The sequence below is a fragment of the Mesocricetus auratus genome, unplaced genomic scaffold, assembly GCF_017639785.1.
Source record: "Mesocricetus auratus isolate SY011 unplaced genomic scaffold, BCM_Maur_2.0 Super-Scaffold_2245, whole genome shotgun sequence".
NCBI lineage: Eukaryota > Metazoa > Chordata > Mammalia > Rodentia > Cricetidae > Mesocricetus > Mesocricetus auratus.
The window spans coordinates 1936562-1962667 of record NW_024429180.1 but is presented as its reverse complement, the minus strand read 5'-3'; the positions used below and the strand labels follow the sequence as shown (position 1 = coordinate 1962667).

Sequence of the window (26106 nt, the reverse complement as noted above, 5' to 3'; positions counted from 1 at the left end):
TTGGGGTTAAATAACCCTTTCACAGGGGTGGCCAAGACCAATGGAAAACACAGATGTTTATATTGCGACTCATTACGGTAGCAAAACTATAGTTATTAAGTAGCAATGAAAATAATAATTTATGGTTGGGGGAAGTCCCCACAACATGAAGAACTGTATTTAAGGGGTCTCAGCATTAGGAAAGTTGAGAACCACTGTTCTAGACTAAAACTGTAAGTAATCCAAGCTCCCCCCACCCACCCCCATTCAGGAGCTGATAAGAGATCAGGGAAGGGCAATCTAATGTTCACTGCCATAGCAACTGTTCTGCTTTAAATGAACGACAGATATGCCACTGGGTAAAATGTAGCAGTACATAGGAAGAGTACCTTTATTACATTTGTCATTCCATTGTCATTCTTGCTTTCTTTCTAATGGAGGTACACACTTTTTAAGGTTTTTATTTTTGGTGCATCAGGAACCAGTAAACCTGTGGCAGTTAAACCTATGCACGGCAAAATACATAAAATACATATTCCTTTGTCTCATAATAAATAAACCTGTAGCATGATAAAGAATAGTGCAAACTACCATTGGGGGAAAAAAGTTGTATAAATAAAACAACTCACATATCAGGAATATTTTTTGCCCTAACAAATTTACAGTACATAAGTTATCCCACCCAAGTTCATACCTTATCATTTCTGTTTGAAAGGACTTTGAAAGTGAATAACAGGGGGAGAAAAAAAATCAAATAAACTTTTAAAATGTAGAATTATTTTATATTCAAGTTGTGGGTCTTTCTTTATAAAGGAGGGTCTGCATGTGTCATATTTACTGTAACAATCTGAAGACAACATTGAAAGGTGTCCACGTAAAAGCACCATGCATTGTACTAGTAATATATCTATAAACTATAATCTCATCAACACGAGGCAAAAAAACATGCAGGAAGAGATTTGGGTTTTCACATTACCTTGTCCATTCAAGTAAGCTTAAAAATATATTTTATATTTTACCCCTTTCCATTTCTTTTTTCTTAAATAAACCATGGATCATAAATGACAATCTTTCACCAAAATGTATAATATATTTCTTTGGTGTGCTTTGAACTCTTCCAGAAACAGAAAAGGCTCTCTAAAAATAAATTAAATAAAAAAACTGTACAGATAAAGTATTCACAAACACTTATTAGCAATGACAAGACTACATTAACCACTCACAGCACACAAAACAAGATTTCCACAAATCCTGGGGAGAGGGGTGTCTTCAAGATCTCTGAGGATAAATTAGTGCTCTTTAGTATGTGTGTGTGATGTTTTCTGCTGGGCTACAGTTTGCACGGGAGATGTGTTGTACCAACTGAACGTAAACTGACCAAGAGTTATTGTCCTAGGTTCTTGACCCTTTGTATCCTGGCTTGACAGCTCTGGCAAAGGTCACACATTCATCAGTGTTTGGTGGTAACTATAAACCTCTTTAAAAATTTAATATGTATAGCAACTCCTCCTCCTGTAATGTAGTTCATATACTTCACACTGTCATTTTCAAATGGAAGAGGGTTCAGTGCTCATGGAGCAAGTGAAAGAAATGCATTTTTTAAAAAAAAAGTTGATACAGTAGTATTAAAAGGAGAGTTAGATGAGAGTTGGCCTGTTAACAACGACAACAACAAAAATAAAAAGCTTTAAAAGATAGGCAGGGTGTCACCACCACACCCCCCTCAGCCTCTACTGTGCTTGCTGGCACCCCCAAAAAAACCCAACTCTTGGCTCCTCATTACCCAACAAGTTAGGATGCAGCCAAGAGGCGGCACCTGAAATACCCAATTTAAAAACAAAAACAACAACGACAGGACAGCCCAGCAGAGGAAAAAGAAAGCACTTGGAATTGCTTCTAGTTTACAAAAGATCACAGTTTCCAGTTGTCTCAGCAGCTCTTCTTCTGTTTCTGCTTGAACAATCACAGTAGCATGATATGGGGAGATGTATCAGGGTGGCTGCACTTGGCTTGGTGTTTTGTTTCATTTCTGTCTTTTTCTTTTCTTTTTTTCTTTTTTTTAAATCACACAAGGAAAGATACTGAAGGAACAATCCTGTATAAAAATATCATGTTGCGGTGAGATTGGTAATAAAAGCATAGGAATTGAAACGATAAATATTAGAAATCAGAAAGGTCTTTTTTTTGTTGTTGTTCTGTTTCTCATACAAAAGATTTTTGGATACAGGCACAGTCCAGGATCTGTTGTCCATGCAGCAAGTGTTGTGTTTTACAATCAAGAGGCCTTTTGCAGAATTAGGTCTCAAAAAAAAAAAAAAAAGCAGCTCTCGTTATGGTGTCAAAGGCATCTGAGAGGCACTAGGGGACATGGAGAGGGCCTGGTTGATGTGTTAAGGTCTGACTTAATGCTGCTTTTTTCCCTCCCATTTAATAGATATACTCATATATACAGACACATGCGCACACAGAAGTGTACGCACGCGCGCACTCACACACACACACCCACACACGCATGCACGCACACAGTATTGGCAGTGTATATCTTAATTTTTCCACTAGTTTTCCTCAATAGACTGACTCTGCCTCCAGGCCTGTCCCACTGCAATGGACAAGTCTAGCTTGGTTGCTTTTTATTTGCTTGCCATAAATTTTTTTCCTCTCAGCACTAAAGGTTGAACCCAGGGCCTCATGCGTGTTAGGCAAGGGCTCTACCACTGAGCTGCATCTCCAGTCTTGTTTTGTTTTTCTGGTTTTTGTTTTTTTGTTTTTTGGAGAAAGAGGAAAAAAAACCCAAATATCTTAATTAAATTAATTAAATGTACAAACACCATAGGGTTTCCATACTGAATAAATAGGGCTAATTAGACCGGGCGGCAAAGTCTGAGTCACCAATTTGTCTCAGGCTCAGCATCGTCTCAGGCTAGGATGTGGTCCAGGGGACCCTCACTCACTATCTCACTTATTAATAATCATTCTAATGTATCGTCCGTACAACTTCGGGGTTCCCGTACATTTCCTCGTCTTCAGACTCGGAGGTGGTTCCATTGCTGGAAGGTGTGTGGAGGTGGCTGGGGGCCCCACTGGCCTGGCACACGTACCACTCACTGAGGTTGGTCACCTGAGGGGACAGAGTGCTGGATCGACTCCTGGTTGGGTCCAGCACAGGGGACAAAGTGTCACCCACCGGAGTCCCCACCGATGAGTAGCCAAGGGCTCCTGGAGAAGGTGGGGGGGACTTGCAGTGAATCTTCATGTGTTTCCTCAGAGAGCTTGGGTGAGTGTAGGATTTGTCACAGCCTCGAATCTTACAGTAGTAGGGCTTGTCGCTGGTATGGACGTGGGAGTGTTTCTTTCGGTCGCTGCTGTTGGCGAACTTCCGGTCACAGCCATCAAATTCACATTTGAAAGGCTTTTCCCCTGTAACAAAACACAGGGAAGGTTAACAATGGCTTTCCAGAGATCTCTCATTTGAAGAAATCTTAGAATAGAATTAGGGGTGCATTCTGGTCCCCCATCTCCTGAAGAGCAAACCCCAGCTTTATTCCCAACTGCAGTATTCCAGGCATGCAAGGGAAGAGGCACTGCAAGTATTGGCCTGTGCCCACTGGCCTGGAGGCTTTGCTTGGACTTGGGTTGTAAGGGACCAGATGTTAGCTCCTGCAGCACCAGATTGGTGGGAGCAAAATCTGAAGTCAAGGACACCAAGGGCCTCCATGATACCCCCTCACCACACACACACATAAAACTCCCTTAGGATCTGAACACAGAAGAGTGCAAGTGGCAGCTTCCCCTGTTAAGATAAACCCCCGGTGAAACCATATTTCCAAAACAATGGGTATAGAATCAAAGAACAAGTAAAAACAAACGTGGTACACACTAATTCACAGTAGGCTGGGGGCACACAGTGAGTTGTCAGCAGCATGCTATCGAGATTCTCCCTAGATTTCACTGGTGGGAAAAGGAAGGGGAAAAACTGAACACCGCCTCTCTTCAGAAAGAAGAGACACCTGTGAAACACTCGATCTTGTCCTTAGATTTCACAAAGCTGCCTGGGCAGAGGTCAGGCCACTGGCTTCTGCCTCCCCAGGACTAACCCCCTGCAACTCCAACCTGTGAAAGGAGCAGACACTAGAAAACACACAGCCTCAGTAGAACCTGCCCTATCCATCCTGACAGCTTTCTTCACTCCTTAATAATCAAAACCATGTTTCTAAAAGCAAAGCCCTTTGGCCTATCACCTCTTTTAACTTATCCGTCAGCCCCGAGAACACAACTCCTTAAACACAAGGCCACATCTCCAGGAAGTGAGACTGCTTAGTAAGCTGTGACTAGAGAAATTTAGCAGAATCACTTTGGCGTTTATAAACAAGACAACAGGTTAGACCACAACTAACTGTGTTTCTCTCTGACCTCAGTTTATCTATGAGCTTGATGCATTCAGGCCCAAACTAAATAAGTCATCCCATAAAATACTAATTTTTTCCATTGAGGATTAAAACAACAACATCAACAAGCCAGCAGTTGCTCTGACACAGGGCAATGTTCTTTGTTCTGGATATATTTAAAAAGGCATAACAGTGGGTAAATCTCTGTGGTTAATTATCTTTTTGTCCACACAAATATTTCAATGGGGTCTTTTTTTCCTTTCATATTTTGTCAATGGTAACTGCTCCAATGCCAGAGTATAAGACAGCTGAGAGTATTTAGATACCCTATAACTTTCCATAATTGGAAATAGTAATTAAAAAGTGAAATTAGTTATTCTAGAAATGTGCCTACAATATTAACCCACCATTGGAAGGAACACACAGCTCACAATGACAATCACAGGCTTTAAAAATTCTCTATAGATGGGGTGGAACACAAAGTTAATCCCTTCCTATGAGAACACGGATTTGTCAGGATTTCTGTATTACCCTGCAAGTTCAAGATAAGCCCCATTCAACACAGCATCCCTTAAAAATGTGTTACACATTTATATACATGTGCTATATATAGGCATGCATATAATCAGACCTTCAGTATGGAGGCAGAAGTGGTTTTATGCATTCTAAGCAAATGTGCTACATCTTAAAACTCTCATTTTCCTGAGCAGCCTACATATCTTGGGTTGGGAAAAGTGTTTTGGATACTGCTGTTTCCTCCACGACGCTGGGAGAAGGAGTAGCAGGACTCAGTGAAGGAGAGGAAGAAAAAGAAGGTAGACATAATTGAACAGCCCATGTTGTTTAGGGACCTAGGAAGGCCTAACCAGAAGGGCTGGGCGACCCCAGTGTTTCCGTTACAGACACTGACAGAGGGGTCACGTCAAAACTGAACTATGCAGAGTTTTTTGGAGACTCGCTGCTTGTAGCAAAGAGCTGTGTGGCTATTGCCTAGATCTTGCCTCTAGACACCGGCCAGACACAGGTTATAAATGCAGCCGAGGGCACGTGGGTCAGGAAACAGGCCTTCAGGAGTGGCCTGGGGATTAGTCCTTCGATCCATCTGTTCTGGGATCCCAGATAACCCCACAAGGGAAAGGCAGTGTGGCAGCGAGGAAAGGAAGGAGAGATGGTCTCTGTCTCTTTCGATACAACGCCAAAAGGCTCAGAAAGCCACGGGACAGCCAAACAAACCCCAGCACACTCCCTAGAGCTGAATCCGTGGTGCCAGCATCCCTCTTCAGGGAGGCCCACAAGCTCCACCGGAAGGGTCCATGCAGCCTCTGGGAGTGGAAACAACAAGTGTAACCATCCCTGCTACGTGGAAACAGGGGAACCAGAAATAAAATCCAGCCGCGAGTCGTCCCCCCCCCCCCACCCCACCAACAACAACAACTTGCTGCCACGGATAGGGTCAGAAGGCAGCCTGTCCTGTGGGAACCCAAACGCCACGATGCGAATCTGTCATTCAGTTTCTCCTTGGTTAGCTGCCAGCCACCTCCAGGGTAAGGTCCACTCGCCTCCCGAGACCTGGGAAAGCAGAGAGGTCTCCAGCATTTTGAAGTTCCCTTTAGCCCTGGCTGCGTGGGGGGAAGTGCAGCTGCCTTAGCTGGCCTGGTTGTTTTTTACGAGAACCACGTGGGAAGTTTCCGTTTGGAAAACTCATTAAGGAGAATTGATCCCAGTTACAGAAAGGGAAGGGGGAAGAAAAAAAAAAACAGGCCTCCAGGGAAAACGGACTTCTAGACGGCCCTGTCCTGAGGCTGTGAAAACCAGGATGCTCCCATAAAGACCTTAAGGCCTCCGGCAGGTAGGCCCCACATAAAGGCCCGTGTTTGGGGCTGCCTCTTCGTCCCCCCGATGCGCAGATAAATCAGTCAAGTGATTGTTGAATGTAAACTCAGGTTACCTAAGTGTCCTCGGAGGAGTAATATTGCCTATCATATAAATCTCGACTGCGCCCGCGCTCCACAGCGCTTTAGCCCGGCGTTGACTGTGCATTCTACAGGGCGCGTCCCTCTACTGTCCCACGCCTCAGCCCTTCCACGCGAGAGCCACGACGTGGGGGTACAGTGGGAGGGGGGCAGGATCCCTCACAGAGTTGAGAGTTTTCACCAAAGTTCCACAGAGGGGGGTAAGGCCCTTACCAGACCCAGGAAACCGCTCTCACTGGGACTAGAACCACCTTTAAAAGGACAAAAAGCCAACTTCTCCCAGTTGCCCAACACACTCTAGGTAGGGCCGGTAAGGACGCGTGAGAGTCGGTGCGCGTGAGGGTTACGTAAACGAAGTGTTGAGTGAGGGTGTGTGTGTGTGTGTGTGTGCAAGAGAGGTCGTGGTGTCACGGGAGTGTGTGCAACCAGGTCAGGAGTGTGCGGGATGCGCGCCCGTGAAGCTGTACAAGTCAGTGTGAACGACTGGAGGCCTCCTAAGGTGGGGTGCTTTCCCTTAGGCCTTCCTCAACCGGTCCCGGAGGCACCCGGGCCCCCCTTTTCCCGGGCGAGGACACACTGATCAGCCCCCAAGCCCCAGCGAATCTCACGCGCCCCATCCCACGCCACATCTCCGCAAGGCAGCGATCGCTTGAGGCCTGCGTCCCGTGGGGGGGAAGGAAGGTGCCACCGGGAGACCCCAGCCAGAGGTCCCTTCCCCATGGGCCTTCGGACCTCCCGGGGCCGGGCGCGTGGGGGCTGCCGACCGTCCTGGGCGCCTTCCTGCTGCTGCTGCTGCTCCTCCTCCTCCCGGGCGGCGGCGGAGGTCGGTGGCGGCTGGAGCGCTTTGCCGGTCCCGGCGGAGGGGCTGCGGGCGCGCTGGAGACTCCGCCAAGAGGGAGGCCAGCGCGGGGCCTGTGTGTGCTATCGAATTACTTATTCATAGAAAAAAAAAAGGAGGGGGGAGAGAAAAAAAAAAGAAGTCACATGTCCGGGTTATACGTATGCGGAGAAGCAGCAGAAGGAGGGAAAAATGAAAGCGAGCAGAAGGCGAAGCAGCGGCGAGGAGGCGGCGCAGGCGGCGGCGGCGGCGGCGCGGCTGGGGACAGACACCCACCTGTATGAGTGCGCTTGTGGATCTTGAGGTTCTCGGAGCGCGCGAAGACCTTGCCGCAGCCCGGGAACGGGCAAGGGAAGGGCTTCTCGCCGGTGTGCACGCGGATGTGGTTGATGAGCTTGTACTTGGCCTTGAAGGGCTTGCCCTCGCGCGGACAGTCCTCCCAGAAGCAGACGTGGCTGCTCTGCTCCGGGCCGCCCACGTGCTCCACCGTGACGTGGTTCACCAGCTCGTGCATGGTGCCGAAAGTTTTGGAGCAGGGCTTGGCGCCGCTGGCCGCGGGCGGCGGCCCGGCCAGCTCCTCCGGGTCTAGCCACTTGCAGATGAGCTCCCGCTTGATTGGCTGCCGCATGTAGCGCAGGAAGGCCCCGGCCGCCCCCGGGAGGTGGGGGTGGTGCGGGTGCTGCGCGGGCGCTGGCGGCGGCGCCGGGGGCGGCGCGTGGTGCTGCAGGTGGGGCCCGGGCCCCGCAGCCGCCGCAGCCGCCGCGGCTGCAGCCAGGTTCAGGTTTAAGTTCACGGCTCCGTAGCCGTGCAAGGCGGCGGCCGCGGCGGCCGCCACCGCCCCGTAGTGCGCGTCCCCTGAGCGCGGAGCGAAGGGTGGCTCCGCGCGGCCGTAGAGCTCGGCCGCAGCCGCCGCAGCGGCCGCCAGCCCCAGGCGCATCTGGCCGTTGAGAGGGTGGCCGCCAGGAGCCCCCGGAGAGTCGTGCAGCGCGGGAAAGAGCGCGGGGCCGCCGCCGTCCCGGCCCGCGTAGGTGCCGCTGGCCGAGATGAACATCCCGGCTGGGTGGGGAGGCGGGGTCGGGTGCTGGGGGGGAGCTGCTGCCGGACCTCTGCTCCCCTCCGAGCGGGGCCCCGTGCATGGCCACCGCGGGGGCCGTGGCGGAAAGGTCCCTCCGGAGGACGAAGTCCCTGCTGTGGCCTTTGCCGCTGCTGCCGCCGCCGCCACTGTTGGTGGCGGTGTAGCCCGAGAGGGCAGAAGGAGGAGGCGGGGGAGGGGGGGAGAGGGGGACTGGGAGGGAGGAAGAGGAGGGGCTGGAGGCGGGGGCGCCGGGGCCTGCGCGCCACCGCTGCCCCCGCCGTCGGGGTGGGTGCGGGCGCCCGGGTGCGCCCCTGAGGCCGCGGAGCGGGCGGCGGGCGCGGGAGCCTGGGGCTGTCCCTGGAGCGCCTGAGCGGGAGGGCTGGGGCCGTGCCCACTGGCCTGTGCCATGTGCTCGGGTCCGAGCGCAGTGCTGGCCGCGCCAGGGTCAGTGTCTGGGTCCCGCGGGTGGAGATGCGCGGAGGCGGCACGGAGTTGGGAGTGGGCGGGCGGGCCGGCCAGCACCGGGAAGCCTGTCATATTCTGAAGCTGTTGGCCCTGAGCCGTTGCCAAATCCGCTAATCTCAGCGCTGGCGGGTTCCTCTTGCTGAAAGGGGCCTCCATCATAACTATATAATCAGGCCCATAGACCCTTTCTGGGGGCACTTTTTCCCCCCCTCTGCCCGCCTTCAAAAACATGTATATATTAGGCGCTCTTTAACTTCTTGTGTCCTGGCCTCCTAACTGCTTATTCTTGTCCCCTTTCTATCCTCCAGCGATTGGCAGAGTGAACACCACATTTGAGCTGCACAGTGGGACCGACTTTTTGGAAATGGCACGGGTGGGATTGGAGGGAGCCATGTGATTGGCAGCTGCCTCGGCTGCGCGATTGGCTCCGGTTCAGGCTCTGGGCCCAGCGGGGAACCGCCCCCCGAGCTCGAGACCGCCTGCGCTTTCACTTCGCGCCCCCTCCTCCCCAGGAGCTCTACATGCCAGTCCCTTCCCCCCCTCCCCATCTCTACGGATGCCTAAGTTCCACTTGCAGAAGTTTGTGCTTGGCCTACTCCCTCAGTCCCCAGCGAACGTTCGGTCGACGCTCCTGGAGTGGAGCTCCTGGCCAGGGTGCATCCAATTTCGAGGGGGTCAAGGGACCTCCCGACCTGGGGTAAAGCTACGACGCGGGTGGGGAAGAACCCAAGGATGGTAGTCCCCGAACACTTTCTACCTCCTTTCTTGGATGATCCCCTGGCTTCACTCTGGACCGAGTAACCATCTTGCCATGCATGGTATTTTAGCGATGGGGGAAACTTCTTATATGGACCTCGTCTGCCACTGGGCCCACGTGGGGTATGGCCTGGAGGCGGAATGAGGACGGTTGTTAAACATTATTGGTTGCAAAACAGCTTCATGGAGCTTGGCCAAATACCAAAGTCAAAATAATATATGATAAATCCTTCCCCAAAAGAACAGTCTTACATAGACTCTTTTAGCTCATGGGTTGCCCATTCAAACATGGCTCAAAGGAACGGGCTCAAGATGTAACCTCACTGTTCATGGGTTCTAGACCTGCTCCTTCCAGTTAGATCTCTCTGAGGGGCAGGGAGATGGGACTATGGAGTGGGGGTGGGGGTGTGAAGCTAACTTTTGCCTCTCAGAGTGGCAGAGAAGGCCAAGTGAAGCCTTTAAATAAGAGACGCCCTTTAAACAGAAGGTCTCCTTCCTGCCCAGAACGCATTCCTCATATGTGCCTCAGTTTCTCCAGAAGGACTGCAAGTTGGAATAGACCAAATAAAATATTTTAAAAATCAGTAAGTATCTTGCCTATTTACTTATCAATAGAATGAGCTTCCTCCTTCTTTTACTGAAATGCCATGCTTGAAAAAACAAAAAAGCAAACCCCTAGGATCCCACGCTCTGGGTCTTAGTGAATGCTATCTATCTTTGCCACCAAACCAGTTTTTAAGATATAAGTAGGGTCCCTGCATCATGGTGGGTGCCATGGGAGAGATGTGAGACCCTTTACTCAATCTCCCAAAGTGTCATTTGTTTTTAATTTAAATAAAATATTCTTAATTTTGTGACGTTCTAAAATGCTCAAACTCGAACAAAAATATTTTGATTTCGTCTATAAAATCATCTATAAAGTAGTAATAACAAGTCAAATATGATCCCCCCACCCATATCCAGAGGTGGAGAGTGGGGTGGGTGGGAGATAGAGGGGCATGATAACGTGTTCAAGCTTAATTCCTTTGCAGTTTGAGTAAAGATCAACCCCCCCCAAAAGCAGTCATCAGATAGCACTCAAAAGAATTATTTCAAAAGAGTTGATTTGCTAGCACCATTGACATCGGTGTGAGCCATGCTACAGGAGCCTCCCTGTGAACCTTGGGAATGTCATTTCTCTTACAAAGTTGACAAGCAAACAAAGACAACCATGCCATCATATTCTAAATGCCTTTTTTCTTTTAGCTTAAATGAAGTTTAAATCTAGGGAAAATGCAAAGAGCCTGAGCACGCGCGTGTGCACGCATACACACACACACACACACACAGTGGCAGCAATCAAATCCACATCTGTATTTGGGGAGGGGAATTCTTTGATGACTTGTTTCAGGGACGTAAATATCCTGAGCCAACCATGGAAAGGTTGGTGGAGAATGGTGCCATCTGTGTAGATTGTGTATAAAGGAGGTGTCAAATTGGGAATTATTACCACTGTCTCCGTTTCCTCGAAGGCCATTTCAGATGGTTTTCCTTTAATTTCAACCTCTTGGCAATGGGCGTCCATACTGGCAGTAATGACAGCTCAGAGTGTGCTCCTGCAGGTTATCAAAAAAAAAAAAAAACTAACCCCAAAAAGTGAATAAAGAAAATAAGTACAACCTGGTTTATAATATAGACCTTTGAGCAATTTTATTGTGCAATAAAATGGGTACCCCACCCCCTTCAAAATGGCTTTTCGTCAGAATTATAACTGCTTTGTTTTATTGAATTGCTGAAATTTAATGGTTTAATGGATGGAGGCATGAAGGAAAGGCTGTAAAAATGTGGGTAACGCTACAGCAGACCCGTGTGGAATCTGGAACCCGCCTCCTTGTACAACTCTTGTTAAACACAGCATGGTATGTATCTGTCATCGATTTAATATGTCTTAATTCAAATATAGCTCCCTGATCAATTTCTTTTTATGGGAGACCTAGGAAAAATGAAAGAAAAGGAAAGAAAGAAAAAAGAAAGAGAGGAGAGAAAACACTTTCTCTGGTAATAGCAGAGATTTGGGTGGTGACTGGAAAGGGAATATTTACGAAGTGAGTTTAATGAATATTCAAATTTATGACCAAACTCAGACCCTAAAAAGATAATTGACTCAGGTAAATCGATTTGAGATGCTAATTCTTGAAAGAAAGGACAAGGGAGCAAAATTTCAATCAACACCAATAAGGCGCCAATAAACCTCCTGCCAATTAAACCTGAGAATAGGCCTAGCTTCTTGGTCCTCAGGAAGGCTCGCTGTGGATTTCCGGGATTGCCTTTCTTTATAAAAGGGGCTTTTTATTTTGTAGACGCGCTTTTTGTTATTGTGATGACCCGCCTGACCCCAGGTGCGCTGTTTCTTTTTCAAGCTGTTTGGGAGCCAACCCCTAACCCCCTTAAATCCCGACTTTCTAAGGCCGCAATAACTGTGTCACACTTCCTAAATAAACAATTTCCAGGGTATTGGAGAGAATAATGTGCTGGTCTCCAAAGCAGGGAGTAATAGATGCATTCGTGCTTAGTTCCTTCCTTTTTCCCCGTGGATTGTGACCCTGTTCTGAGGACGGTGTCTTCAGGGCCACTTCCCCAACACTCAAGCCCTGATCTGCACTTTCGGGTGCAGAGGTTCTTGTATGGAGGCAGCGATACAAGCCAGCCTTGGAAATACCGGTGCTGGAGGCAACCGGGGCTTTGGCGGCCGTAAATTTACAGAGCTCACGTTTGCTCCAGTAACCCCAACCTCTTTTCCAGGCCCCCAAACAAAGGCTCGGGGAGGTGGGAAGGCGCAGCCAACCACCAGCTGGCCGGAACCCGACGGCCACGCGGCTGCTGAGCCGCCTAAAGGCCGCAGAACTTGGCGCCTGGGGATGCTGTGGCCGGCTTCCCGCTGTCGGGAGGGAGGGCAGCGTCTCCCAGCTCCAGGTGCCTTCCCGTGCCCCTCTCTCTCAACACAGTCAAGTTTCCTACGATGGGTGTGGGCAATTAATAAACTCTAAGGGAAGTGAATTGGACATTTCCTGGCTTTTGAGCCTTTGTTTGATTGTTTCTCCAGGCGGGCGGGCGAAGAAGGGGGGGGACACTTGGGGGACGGTGGGGTGGACAAGAAAGTAACTGGGGAGACCCGCCGGGATGCCTTTTTTTTTATTGCCCCTGCAATTTGCTTTTACGACTCGCCAGTCCCCGCGTGGTTTCTGAGGGGCGGCCTCCTCGCGGAAGGGCTGGGTGCGGAGCGGATTTGTGCAGTCGAGGGCCTTTTGGGTTCAGCCAGAGGCGGGTTCAAGGGCGAAGCGGCCCACGGAACTCCTGGTGAAGGACGATTGAACCTGGGCTGGGTTGCCAAGGGGTGCTTAAGGCGCGCAGGGTGGGAACTGGCAGCCGGCGAGAGGATGGTGGTGGTGGTGGTACTTCACCCAGAGTTGTCTACAAGCCGGAGCCAGAAAGGCAAGCGAACCAGCAGATCTTCTTCATTCTATCAGGGCAGGAAGAGATGGCGACAAGTGGGTTGAAGGGATTTATTTCCCCCCCAAATCAGGTACTCTAGGCTTCTTAGGCAGCAAGGTCTGAAGTCGATTCTCCTGGCCACGCCCGCTCCGTCTTCTCCCGACAGGAACCAGATTCTCCTCTCTCGGGTTCTCAATGCTAGTCTGGCATGGGGGCTACTGACCTGGGTGCTCAAAATCGTCCGGGTGGCAACTCGCAGCCCCGTGAGCATCTCTTTGAGGACTGTCTCTTTCCGGCGCCCTCCTGAACTCATTCACAATCTTCAGGCTCCACGGACACGTGTGGTGCGAGGAGTACCAAAAAAAAAAAAAAAAGTAATTTATGCTGAGGTTTATTTGGGCACGGTGGAGATGGGAAGACAAAAGTCACAGACTGTTCCTGATACTAAGACCCTGGATTGGGAAGGTGTGGGGGTGTGTCTTGTTGTCTGAATCCTTTGGATAGTGAAGAACTGCCCCCCCATCCTGTATCCACTTGACCTTTGCATTGACAAGCTGTTGGGGGAAAAAACCCAGCTTACTTTTACAGTTCTAAAGATAAATTGTGCGAAATCTGCCTGTAGTTAAGCATTCCCAATTTGGTTCAAAATTATTTTTACAGTCAGAGGTAGAGGCTGTCTGAGAAAGGCCTTCGACCTTTATTTGACCACTAGGTTTGGGGATTTCTTGAGAAACCCACGGTTGTGTCCTAAAAAATGCTCTGAAATTCCAAGTAATAGCCACAAAACGTTTTTTACACGGCCAAGATTTACACAGAAGCCTAATTTTTTTTTTATTATTTTAGGCCTGAGATGGACTTTCCTTGGTTTCTTCCCCCCCTCGAAATCAGATAAAGAAGCAAGCGGAAGTTTCAATGTATTTATTTCAAAATTTGGGTGTTCCCTCATTAAACACCTCTTCAGTATCTACATTTCAATATTTGAAAAAGCTGTTGAAATAAATCAAATAGTGACACATTGATGGTTTTACTTGTGTAAGCAATATTGTTGACATATGGCATTGTTATTTATGAATGACAGCATAAATTGTATTACAAAGTCTACTGCAATAATACTGCACTTTATTGGAAAGCTGCTGGCTGGTCGGTATTCAACCTCCAGGTTTTGCCTGAGAGCCTGAAGGATAACAATCGTTGAAATAATTAAATATGCTCCTGTAAGCTATAGCCTCCTGGGCTTTTTTAAAATTTTTGTTTTGTTTCATTTTTTTGGTCTGTTTGTTTTTGCTTTGTTTTATGCATAAAAAACACCTCTATCAAAAAAAGAGGAGATGAGGCAAGGGCAATTAGTTCCCTTCTTATTCCAAAACCACAATTACTGTCACCCAGTTGGGGTGACTGGGTAGCTGATGGCCTTCTCACCCCTATTCTGAGTAGCACAAAAGTATTTGCATTCTTGTCACTAAACTACTGGTGGGCACATATTTGGTATTGAGATTTTTTTTTAATAAAATGGTCTCAACTATGGAGTTTAACTGCAAATAGAAAATAAATAGAGACATGGTAAAGCCTTGTCTGACTCTACCCTCAAACCCTCCTTCTTAATTCTATTTATGTTACAGCTTTGGCTAGCATTTTCACAGCTTCCTCTTCTTTTATATCACACCTACCTAAAGTCCTGACAAAAGACTTTTGTTCCAAGTGGGTTTTAGAGAGGGCCTTCCCAGAGCATGCATGTGGCCGTTCACAGGTCCAGGGGTCACCCAACTCAAGAGTAGCTGAGAAAGCAGAATCAAAAATGACCTTCAACCTAATAACCTGTTGGTGATCTTGCTGAACTTTTAACTCTGTGATCCAGAGGATGACGGTATTATAACTCTGTAGGAAAAAGAAAGGAATATTATCTATTATTGTTGTTGTTATTTTGGTCTAAGATGTAAAGACAATGCATTCCATACTATTCCTCACACACACCCCCACTTTTATTCCTTTCTTTAAACAACAACAAAACAAAACTGTATCTTATTGGGACCAAGAGTTTGTGCTTGGCTTCTCCTGTCCCGCAAATGTCTACTTGTAGGTGTGAGAACACAGTGGGTGGAAACACAAATGTGTGTATTCTTCTGTGCGTGCACATCAGGCTACAAGGGGTCTTGGTAGACACCATTCAGAGGCCCACACACTGTAAGCAGTTGCTCTATGCTGGGATGCTTATGGGATTTGCTCCCCCCCCATGCCCTATTTTTGCTTTTGTAAACACACCACGAATTTCTGACCAAGCCTTGATTCTGTCCACTTGCTGAAAACAACAACAACAACAACAAACTTGCCCTTGCCAGGAGACCAGGGGCAGATACCCTTCTCAGCCACCATCGGAGTTTTGAAGGAACAGTTTGGAGGAACTTACAAAGAAAGGACAAGCTTGCTACCGGTTTTTTTTTGGGGGGGGGGAGTTGACATCACTGCAGACCAGCCTTAGGAAACCTGTTGAAAAAGTAAATTCACTAATGGTGTCTTCCCTCCCTCCCTCCCTTCCTCCCTGCCTCCCTCTCTGCCTCCCTCCTTCCCTCCCTCCCTCTCTTCCTCTAAGGAACCCATGTCTACTTTTGAGGCAACAATCCAGAAAGCCTTTGCATACACACACACACACACACACACACACACACACACACACACACACCCTTGTTCTTTCCCTCTCGCTCTTCCCTTTCCTTCCCTCAAAAAAAAAAGTCAAGGAGGAAAACGTTTTTTTTTTTTTCGGTTTGCAGAGAAATAAAACACTTCTGAGAGGGGATGGAGACGTGACTTTGAACTTGGCTCGGCTCCTCTGTTTCCTGCAGTGAAAGGAGAACTGGAGCTTGGAAAGAATAGCCAGGAGGGCCCAGCCGGGCGAGTTCTCCGGCGGGAATTAAGGCGTCTGCCCTACGGCTCGGCCCTGGAATCCGGCGCGAGCAAAGCGCCCAGCCGCGCCATCCTGAAACGCGGGCTCAGCAAAGGAGAAATCAAAGCCAAAGGAGAGAATAGGTCAAAAAGGAGAGGGAGGGGTGAGAAAGTGGGAGAGGGGAGGAAAACCTGGAGCTTCGGGAGCCTTGAAAGAAGGAAATAAGGTCTTTGGATAAGTAAGGCTGTTATTCTCACAGTCGATCTTAGGTAAAAAAAGAAAACAAAATAGGAGGGTAATATATTTTTTTCTCGGAGCAAACCGTTATATGCACTTTCTCAATACAAACTGATAAATAAGGTAATCAAATGTGAAAGACTGGACCATTTTTAACTGCTTAGATATTCTCTCTCTCTCTCTCTCTCTCTCTCTCTCTCTCTCTCTCTCTCTCTCTCTCTCTCTCTCTCTCTCTCTCTCTCTCTCTCTCTCTCTCTCTCCATTTCCCCCCTGCAGTCTGGCAGGCCAGTTTGGCATCTGCACTTTGAGAGAAGAGGCAGGGGGGCTATGTGTGTGGAAAGGGAACTATTTCCCCTCTCCAGCTTCCAGGAAAGCTCGTGGTTTCAGACGAGATACCTTCTTCTGGTCGTCCTTCCCCTCCCCCTCGACGGGGAGCAGGGAAGCGAGGAAGCCAGTGGGGGCGAAGGCAGCCTTTACAGAAGGGGCTGCGGCCAGCTCCAACAGTTGACGCAGACCCCCTTAAGGTATGAGACACTGCTTGAGCAGGCAGGAGATGCCAATTCATTGCAACAATCCTGAATAAGAGTGTTCTTCCGACGTTTTTTGGTGATTTCGTTTCCATGTGAAATTTCGAAGTGTGTGCTTATTCTCTTGCCCGAATTTTTATCTCAGTTCCCCGAGATTTATAAATAAAAGCAGTCCTCGGGCCTGCCAGAGGCTGTCCCTACACTTCCCCAGACTCTGGGCCTACGGTTCCCTCTCCCGTTACCACTCGGAGCTCGAGCGAGGGGTTGGGGGCCGTGGGATGTCCTAAAGATCAGCCTGCTTGGGGTCGAAGGCGGCGCTCGGGTGAAACACTGAGGAGTGTCCACCAAAGGATGAGTGACGCTTACCGTAAAGAAGGTTTAAGCCCCACAGTTTATTTTTCCGAGGCCCTGGACCTGATATATCAACAGCCAAATTAAGGCCTAAATCTTGTTTGATTCTGGGCATCCCACTTCCTAGCTCAAGGTGGCCGTGGACCGGGTCAGTGGGCATCCACCCTGAGGGTGACACTGTCTTTTTAAATGACTTCCAAACTACCCCTTGGCTCTGCCTCTCAGGGGGCTGAAGCCTAGGGTTCGCTTCTGTAATCTGAGCTGAAAGCGTGCGTCAGGGGTTGGTGGGGGGGAGCTAAGTGCGCCCTAGGGGAGATAGGGACCGCTGCCTTCTGTAGGAGTGATGTCTAGGTGAGTGTCCAGCGAGTGGAAACAAGGGGTAAGTTTGACTTTATCTGTGTTCACCGTCCTTGACCCGAGTTTCAACGCCTCAAAGCAAATTGGTCAAGGAAAGGACGGGGAGCGTAGAGTGTCCCTAAAGTCTCCTCGCTCCCCCAGGGACTCCGGCCTAGAGACTCGGTTGTTAATCACGTCTCTATAACCGAGGGTGCTTTGGGCCAGGGTTCCTGGGTTTTTCTGTGCGTGGTTAGGCTGTGGGTGTGATCCCCGGGGAGTTGGTGGCCTCGGATAAAAGTTTGAGGGTGCAGAGTGCAATCCCGCTCCAGGGTCAAGTTCTGGTGGAAGGTTACATGACCCTTTGGCCTGGGACCCCATTACGCTAGCAGCTGGGCTCCTGCATAAACCGGCTGGGACCGGGAGCCACTGTGCCAGACTCGCGGGCGAAGCTCGGCTGCCAACCAGGCCCAGTCCGTGGGTGCGTTCGGTCACTGATGCGGCTACATAGACCCAGCCAGGCTCCGGGAAGGTGGGGAGGACTGGGAGCAGGGCGGGGGCGCAGGATTGACGAGGCCACGGTGGCCAATAGCCGTTCTAGGAGGGCGGGATGGGCGGGAGCCACCGTTAAAGGGGCGGTGTGGCCAGGAGGCCCGGCCTGGATCCAGAGAGAGGAATACCGGGGCGGGAGACTAGGGTACGCGGGGGAGGGAAGAGGAAAGGGAGGGGACAAATAAAATAAAATACATAAAATAAAATAATAAAAGGCTGCTTCTACGGCCTCAGCGCCCACCGAAATAAACAGAGGCTGTGGCGAACGCTGCCCACCGCAGCCGCGAGGAAGGAACTCGAGTTGGCCTCCTGGCATTTGCTTGTGCCGAGGACAACCCTCTGTCCTTGCTGGTGCGAGCACTCGCTCCCGGACTAGCACCCAGGGCGGATCGGCTGGAAGAAGGAGAACCAGAGATCACTTTTTTTATTGTTGTTATTGTTTTTCAGCCAGCCTCACCCTGCTCCCCTCCCCCTACTCGCCTTCTCCCCTCCCACAGTCCCCCTCCCCTGCTCTTCCCCCGCCTCCTTCTCCGGCCCAACTTAAAGAAAGAGGGAGCGACGCGCCCGTTTCCTTCATCTAGGGGAATTCGTGGCCGCTGCAAGTTTACTACTCTGGCGCCGCCAATGCCAAGCTCGGAGGACCAGGAGAGCTAAACCCCGCAGCCTCGGAGCCGAACAATACCCGCAGAGCGCTGGGCGGCGCGAGCAAGGCCTCAGGGGAGGGAGCGTCCACCCGAAAGCGCCGCAGACTGGGCGCTTGGCCTCCTCCTCCGGGCTGCCCAGCGCCCCCGTCGAGATCAGGTGGAGCCGCGGGTGCGCTAAGCTCTGGGGCTGGCGGAGCTCGCGGCAGTCCTCTCCTTCCCTGCCCGCCGGCGCACAGCCGCTGCCCTAGGGCACCGTGGCCCCACGGCTGTGGTGACTTCATTCGGCAGACGCCGCTGATCGCAGCTAGGCTCCCGGTTCGCCAGCAGTGCAAGGCAGCTAGCGAGTGAGTGCGTGCGTGCGCGCGCGGGGGGCGCGCAGGGGTGGGGGCCGCGGCGCAGCGCTCGCCCTCCGGCGGCCCCCCCTCTCCTCCGCTCCCCACACCTCCCTCCGCTCCCTCCTCCCGCCCGCCCTCCCCTGCCCTGCCCGCCCGCCCCCGCCGCAGCTCCTTTAATACACTTTGGTTCTCCTCCTGGCTTTGGACTCTTCTCCTCCTCCACCTCCTCCTCCCGCGCCTCCTCCGCCGCCGCCTCCTCTTCCTCTCCGCGCCTTCGTTCTGCGCCCGGCTGCCCGAGGCAGATCCAGGCGGCGGCGGCGGCGGTGGCGGCGGGCTAGCAGCGCGGCTCTCAGGACTGCAGTCTCCAGTGTTTCCAGCGCCGGCTCACGGAGCCGGGCGTTCGGAGTACGCGCCTTGCCGATAGGGAGAGGGAACCGAGGCGGCGGGGCTCACCCGGGCCGACAGGTCGGCCGGGCGCGCTGGCCATGCTTCTAGACGCGGGGCCGCAGTTCCCGGCCATCGGGGTGGGCAGCTTCGCGCGCCACCACCATCACTCCGCAGCGGCGGCGGCGGCGGCGGCCGCGGAGATGCAGGACCGCGAGCTGAGCCTGGCGGCGGCTCAGAACGGCTTCGTGGACTCGGCCGCAGCGCACATGGGCGCCTTCAAGCTCAACCCCGGGGCGCACGAACTGTCTCCTGGTCAGAGTTCGGCGTTCACGTCGCAAGGTCCGGGCGCATACCCGGGCTCGGCTGCGGCTGCCGCTGCGGCCGCGGCACTAGGGCCCCACGCCGCGCACGTTGGCTCCTATTCCGGGCCTCCCTTTAATTCCACCCGGGACTTCCTGTTCCGCAGCCGCGGCTTCGGGGACTCGGCGCCGGGAGGCGGCCAGCATGGGCTCTTCGGACCGGGCGCGGGCGGCCTGCACCACGCACACTCGGACGCGCAGGGCCACCTCCTCTTCCCGGGCCTCCCGGAGCAGCACGGGCCGCACGGCTCGCAGAACGTGCTCAACGGGCAAATGCGCCTGGGGCTGCCGGGCGAAGTTTTCGGACGCTCGGAGCAATACCGCCAAGTGGCCAGCCCGCGGACCGACCCCTATTCGGCGGCTCAGCTTCACAACCAGTACGGCCCCATGAATATGAACATGGGGATGAACATGGCAGCTGCCGCAGCCCACCACCACCACCATCACCACCACCCCGGTGCCTTTTTCCGCTACATGCGGCAGCAGTGCATCAAGCAGGAGCTCATCTGCAAGTGGATTGACCCCGAGCAGCTAAGCAATCCCAAGAAAAGCTGCAACAAAACTTTCAGCACCATGCACGAGCTGGTGACCCACGTCTCCGTGGAGCACGTCGGCGGCCCGGAGCAGAGCAACCACGTCTGTTTCTGGGAGGAGTGTCCGCGCGAGGGCAAGCCCTTCAAGGCCAAATACAAACTGGTCAACCACATCCGTGTGCACACCGGCGAGAAACCCTTTCCCTGTCCTTTTCCGGGCTGCGGGAAGGTCTTCGCGCGCTCCGAGAACCTCAAGATCCACAAAAGGACCCACACAGGTAATCGTGGGTCCGGAGTGGGAAGAGGCACCTCGAAGAGAAACTCGGAGGCCGAGTGTGTGTGTGTGTGTGTGTGTGTGTGTGTGTGTGTGTGTGTGGTGTGTTCTCGCGCGCTGGGGGCTAACCACCAGCCTGAGACCTGGGAGAGTGCAGGACAGCCAGCGGCTTGTTTTTGTTGGAGGCTAGTAGAGTATTATTATTTGGCTGGGATTTTTCCACGTGCGGAAACTGAACTTTAAATCATCAGTGTAGTACCAAATATGCTTGGAGTGAAGCGACCTCCCTCCCACCCCCCAAGTCCTGGTGAATAATTTCCATTATAAATAGAGCGCACAAATAGAACAGTTTTGCTGTAACTAGATGTCCGGGAAGCAAGCCTTACAAGGTTTTGTCAGCTTGCCTGAATGAGCTTTTCCGCCCTGAGTAGATTATCTGTTTTTTAAAGGCTTGTGTGTTTTTCCCATTTCTTTTACTCAGGCTCCAAACGCCCTTCTCGGGACTGTTTCCCATTAAACGAATCTGGTGTGAGCCGAAGCTGTAAAGCGGTTCTCATTTAAAAAGTGTTTTTAAAGCCCATCTCGGGGTGGGTCGCAGGGGACTGACGGTGGTTTGTCAGCAGTTTGTGAAATTCTCTAATGGGCACCAGAGGGTTTGCGATTCCCAACTTCGACCCTGCCCGGGCCAGCAAGAGCCCCAGGCAGTACGGCCCCGCAGGGCGATCGCGTAAGAAGAGGCGCAAAAGAACTCGCCTCCCGCCTCATAGATTATTCATCTAGGACCGGGTCTCAGCCAAAATCGCAGAAGACTATTTCCTAAAAAGAAAGCCAAATGTTTTAGCAACTTCCCTCGTCAATATTTACTCCAAAGTGGGGATGAGCCAGCGGCCTATTGTTCTCTTTTGGGAAGGGAGGGAGTCGAGGTGCGAGACAGCTTTTAACAAGGTTTAAAATTTGAGAAATTTATTTGCATGAAATGCCCTGTGTCTGAGCGGTTGTCTTTAAAAAACAGTTTAGGTGCTAATGGAATTTAACGTTAACTGGTCCCCTTTCCAAGTGGAACGACGTTTGAGTTCTCACACCTCTAAATGACTCCAAGCATTTGGAATCCTGGCAACAGGATGCAGGAACCGCCAGAAAATTAAACATGGAGATTTTGAAAGGTTTTCCTTTCCTGACTCCAACCCCCAACCCCTCAACTTGTGCTGAAAGCTATTATCATTAAAAGGCTACCTTATCACTAATGTTTAAACCCCCTCCCCATTAAAAAAAGCGTTTATACTAGGGATATGGTTAACTCAATTTGCAGAATTTTGGATGAAAAATACTGGCTCAATCTCTCTGCATAGCCCAGTCTCCAAACGACTCACAGCATCTCCAAATGTGATTGCCTACTGGCCCCAAAAGAGAAAGCGACAGCAGCCCAGCCGCCTGTGTGGTTTTGATAATGCCCCAAATATTTTGTCAAAATAACAGCTTCTCGATGGCTAGACCAACTTGTTAGGGGGCTGGGGATCCAAAAAAGCTCCGTGGAAAGGCGAACAGGGCCAGGAGCGCCCCGAAATTAGTGGAGGGAATTTGTGAAGGGAAGTAAATTGCGAAATAAAATGATAGGATCTGCTAGTTGGTTGCTTCTCAAGGAGACTCGCTCCTCTGCCCTTTACTCTGTAGCCTGGCAGACTTAGTGAGGACTTTGGGGCTCCTGGGGGTCCATAAGCAAGCGCCCTGTTTGCTGTCCACAGGGGAGAAACCTTTCCAGTGTGAGTTCGAGGGCTGTGACCGGCGCTTCGCCAACAGCAGCGACAGAAAGAAGCACATGCACGTCCACACCTCAGATAAACCCTATCTCTGCAAGATGTGTGACAAGTCCTACACGCACCCTAGCTCGTTGCGGAAGCACATGAAGGTACCACCGCGGTAGCCGGGAGGGCTAGGCCGACCTCGAGCACCCTGCTCCCGGCAGGCCTGGGAGGGTCCCCAGGGGCCGAGGGACCACTCCCGGGATGCTCCCGGCTCGGGGACCCGGCCTCACAGCAGCTGCACTCACACCCAGTCCCCTCTGGTCCCCGCTCCCGGCTTTTGTCTTGCAGGTCCATGAGTCCTCCCCTCAGGGCTCCGAGTCCTCCCCGGCCGCCAGCTCCGGCTACGAGTCGTCCACGCCCCCGGGGTTGGTGTCCCCCAGCGCAGAGCCGCAAAGCAGCTCCAACCTGTCCCCGGCAGCGGCGGCGGCGGCGGCGGCGGCAGCAGCTGCGGCGGCGGCAGCCGCGGTGTCCGCTGTGCACCGAGGCGCGGGCTCGGGCAGCGGCGGCTCCGGAGGTGGCTCCGCCACAGGCAGCGGCGGGGGCGGCGGGGCGGGCGGCGGCGGGGGCGGCGGCAGCTCTGGAGGGGGCAGCGGGACAGCCGGAGGCCATAGCGGCCTCTCCTCCAACTTCAATGAATGGTACGTGTGAGGGGCCAGGCCTTTCTCCCGTTCCCTGTTTTTCTCCTCCACCACGGCCCTCCCAAAACCCACCGAGGGCACCTTAGGATCGAGTTGTTAAAAATCGTGAATCTGATTTTTATGGTGATGAAAAAAGATTTTACCAGCAGAAGGATTTTTAAAACTTTTTTTTAAAAGAAAAACAATCTAGGCATGAAAAGCAAAATCTCTCTGTGTGTCTCCGAAGCTGAAAACATAAAACAAACAAAAAAAAATTTAGGAAAATAAACTCCACAAAAATATCGAGCCAAACTTCCCTAGCAACCCCCAGCCCAGTCTCCCAAACTGTACATAGCCATAGCCGACTCCTTCCTTTTCCACGGTGATTTTAATGGCTTATTGTTGGATAGAAGTTTGTCCATTTGTAAACTCCGGATTGCGTTCCTTCTCACCTTTTCTCTCATCCCCTTCCCCCGAGTGATGGGCTTTTTCTTTTTTCCTTTTAGTTTACCCGATTTCTTTTTTAAGTAATGTGGAAGGAAATGGTTTATTTTGTATTGTGGTATTAAATATTGTGTTCCTTTTTTTTTTTAATGAGGCAACTTGATTGTAAACTTCATGCAACTATAGACTGGAAAAAAAAATGAACCGTGCCAAAGTCTCCCTTCTGTTTTTCCAACACACCAACTCAGCACACATCACCGCCACCACCAACGCTTGTGAATGTATTTTTCTGTTAGCTGGGTTTACATGTGATGTTTCAGTGCTTTTGCGAGTTCGATTTGTTAGTTGTTGTATGAAAGATTGGGGTGGGGTGGGGTGGGAGTAAACGTTGTCTCCTTAGCTCTTTTCCGTAATAACACCCTTCTGTAAATATCCGTTGCCATATTTATCCATTTGTAATTAAATTATGGTATTAACTTGCTACAGAGGAAACAATATTTATAAAGAATGTTTCTTAACTATAAATATGTACAATTGTGGGCATAAACTGTTTCAGATTTTTTTTTATTTGAAGGTTTAAGTGGTCTGATCATTTCTTGTGATGTTTGAGAGTAATGCATACAGAAATATAATAAAATGTGTTGAAAATGCATGTACATACTTTTATTTTTCTTGCTAAAGTTATTGAAGAGAACGGAAAAGGGGCAGGAGTGTGTGTGGGGAGGAGTGTCACCTTGCACTCTTTGGAGGAAGGGTCTATTTATGCATAGAGAATGGGCCAAACTGCCCCTTTGGCAGAAAGTCTCAAAATTATTTTCTACATCCCTTTGTTTGGTAGCTGAGAATGAATTAAATTTTTGGAAAGCCCCTGTGAGGAATGGTGGCAGGAACCTTCAGAGTGTCTAATGGCTCCATTATCTAAGGGAATGCCTTTCTTTCTTCTCAGCTATTTGGGCTGGCTTTAAAAGCACTAAACATTTCCTTATTCTTTGTTTTCCTTCCATCCCCTGCCCCCTTCCTCTCTCCCTCCCTCTGAAAAGCTGAGGTACAGTTATTTTTAATTGCACATTTAAAACTGAGCTGACTACTTTGTTTTTGAACTTGGCCCAGTGATTATGGTTTAAAGGGGCTCGTTTCTACCACGAGGAGGTTTTTTTTCCCTCTCCCCCTTGATATTTTAAGCAGAGCTTGCTCAATAAATCCTGTGCAATCTTAAGCAGCCCTGCAACAATAATTTGTGGTGTTCCAGAGAAAGCAATAAATAGAATACGTTAAAGAAGATTTGCCCGTCATACATAGGCAAGCATTTACTCTGCCATCTTAAAGGAAAGGGCAACATTGCAAGACTGCAGTGAAGTAAAATAGGAGAAAACATGAAGGCTGATTTTGCCAGGTGAAGTAAGCGGATAGGAGCCTCAGCCACCATGCTACCTGCTCCCACAGGAGTTGGTGTGAGTTTTCAAACAAGATGCTGTCAAGAAAGGAAAAAAATAATTTTAGTAATAAAAGGGTAGGGATGGGGGAAATTATTTTCCAATTCTTGGACCATCAAGACCTCTCCCTCCCACTGGGTGTCCCTGTACCGCTGAGAGGCCCTAAGCGAAGGGGAGCTGCTCCCCACCCCCACCCCGGGAGGGAGATGTCCTAACAGTCCCTGGGTTGGGTCAGTGCAGCCTAGGGCTGCCTGAGTCATTGCAAATGGTGCAGGAGACTGCTACTTTCTCCTTGCTCTTGGGCTGAGCCACTTGGTCAGGCTTGGCAGCTCTGAGGGGTACTTGGGGAAGAGGACAATGCTGACCTCCCATGGGCCACGCTACCTGTTCAGTGGCTAGCTGAGCACACTCCATCCACCCAGAAGTGTGGTGTGTGTGTGTACACGCGGATGCATGCATGCTCGTGATACTCAAGGAGTGACAAGTGTCAGGCTTGGTGTGTGTGTGTGTGTGTGTGTATACACGCGGATGCATGCGTGCTCGTGATACTCAAGGAGTGACAAGTGTCAGGCTTGGTGTGTGTGTGTGTGTGTGTGTGTACACGCGGATGCATGCGTGCTCGTGATACTCAAGGAGTGACAAGTGCCAGGCTTGCCTTCCCCTGTGGCCCTCTGAGCAGCCTAAACGCAAACTTCTGAAGCAATCAACTCTCCATTAAAATCAAATTTATAACCCCTAATAATATTAAGAAAATTATTAAAATAATTGGCATATGTTACCGAGCCTTATGAGAGTTCATTGAACAATTATGAGCTGTGAGGGAAATCGCTTAGGGTTTTGCTGAGCCCTCACCCCTGGGGGGAGTACGCAAAGGAGTCAGATTAAATATTCATTTCGTGGACAAGAAGGAAATGGTCCTATTTCAAAGGTTTCCAACCTTCTCACGGTGGGAGGAATATTAGTTTTGAGATACCCCAAATGTAAATTTTAAAAAAAAAGAAAAAGAAAAGAAAAGAAAAAAATGAGGACTCAAGGGGAAACTTTAGCGTCAACTTAAGGCCTTGAGGCCTTCTCGTTTTCGTGAAGTTGGGAGCAAAATGAATGCTTTCACAGGGCCAAAGGCAGTGCAATTGCTTCCCAACTCCTTGGGAGAGCTCTCAAAGTCTAGGGCTGTTGCTACGTTTCAGCAGAAAAAAAAAAAATACAACGTGCAGGGGCTGGGCTAGAAAGTGCCTCCTTAGTCCACCGTAGGGATGGAGCCCCCTGGGAAAGGCTTTTTAGCCGAATGGCTCCTGAGTCCCTCGTGCCTCCTCGCCCCTAAGGCCTTATTCAGAGTAACCATCAACCCGACGGGCTCGGTCCAGTTTCCCTGTTTGGTCTTTTCTCTTAGCCCTTCAGATTTCCCGAGCCGAATGAGAAAGGGTGTGAAGAGTGCCCGGAGATGTCAGAATCGGTATA

General features: G+C 50.7%; 2 protein-coding genes and 2 long non-coding RNA genes across 7 annotated transcripts; 2 read left to right on the top strand and 2 right to left on the bottom strand.

Annotated features, from left to right (window-relative positions):
* Nucleotides 1-339: 339 nt before the first annotated feature.
* Zic5 (Zic family member 5) lies at nt 340-8978 on the bottom strand. Its single transcript, XM_040741983.1, is given in 4 exon segments — nt 340-3396; nt 7452-8262; nt 8264-8454; nt 8457-8978. Coding segments are annotated over 4 exon segments (1935 nt in total). The 5' UTR covers nt 8947-8978; the 3' UTR covers nt 340-2953.
* LOC121139016 lies at nt 8066-10055 on the top strand. The gene is made up of 2 exons (XR_005875888.1): nt 8066-8199; nt 9024-10055. It is a non-coding gene; the product is annotated as an uncharacterized LOC121139016 (long non-coding RNA).
* A 1079-nt stretch (nt 10056-11134) lies between these two features.
* LOC121138901 lies at nt 11135-18850 on the bottom strand. 3 transcript variants are annotated; one of them, XR_005875789.1, is made up of 6 exons: nt 18503-18850; nt 18062-18213; nt 15347-15423; nt 14610-14817; nt 13166-13269; nt 11135-12970 (listed from the first exon to the last, which is right to left on the bottom strand). It is a non-coding gene; the product is annotated as an uncharacterized LOC121138901 (long non-coding RNA). The 3 variants fall into 3 exon arrangements; XR_005875772.1 differs by having other exon boundaries at nt 13166-14817; XR_005875811.1 differs by lacking the exon at nt 18503-18850 and having other exon boundaries at nt 13166-14817; nt 18062-18240.
* Nucleotides 18851-18966: 116 nt separating this feature from the next.
* Nucleotides 18967-23867, top strand: Zic2 (Zic family member 2). Of its 2 annotated transcripts, none has more exons than XM_040741916.1 (3): nt 18967-20356; nt 22095-22258; nt 22406-22586. In XM_040741916.1, the coding sequence occupies exons 1-3, from the start codon at nt 19285-19287 to the stop codon at nt 22448-22450; spliced, it is 1281 nt and encodes a 426-aa protein (XP_040597850.1). In that variant the 5' UTR covers nt 18967-19284; the 3' UTR covers nt 22451-22586. The 2 variants fall into 2 exon arrangements, with proteins under 2 accessions (XP_040597850.1, XP_005079488.1); XM_005079431.4 differs by having other exon boundaries at nt 18969-20356; nt 22443-23867.
* Nucleotides 23868-26106: the final 2239 nt, after the last annotated feature.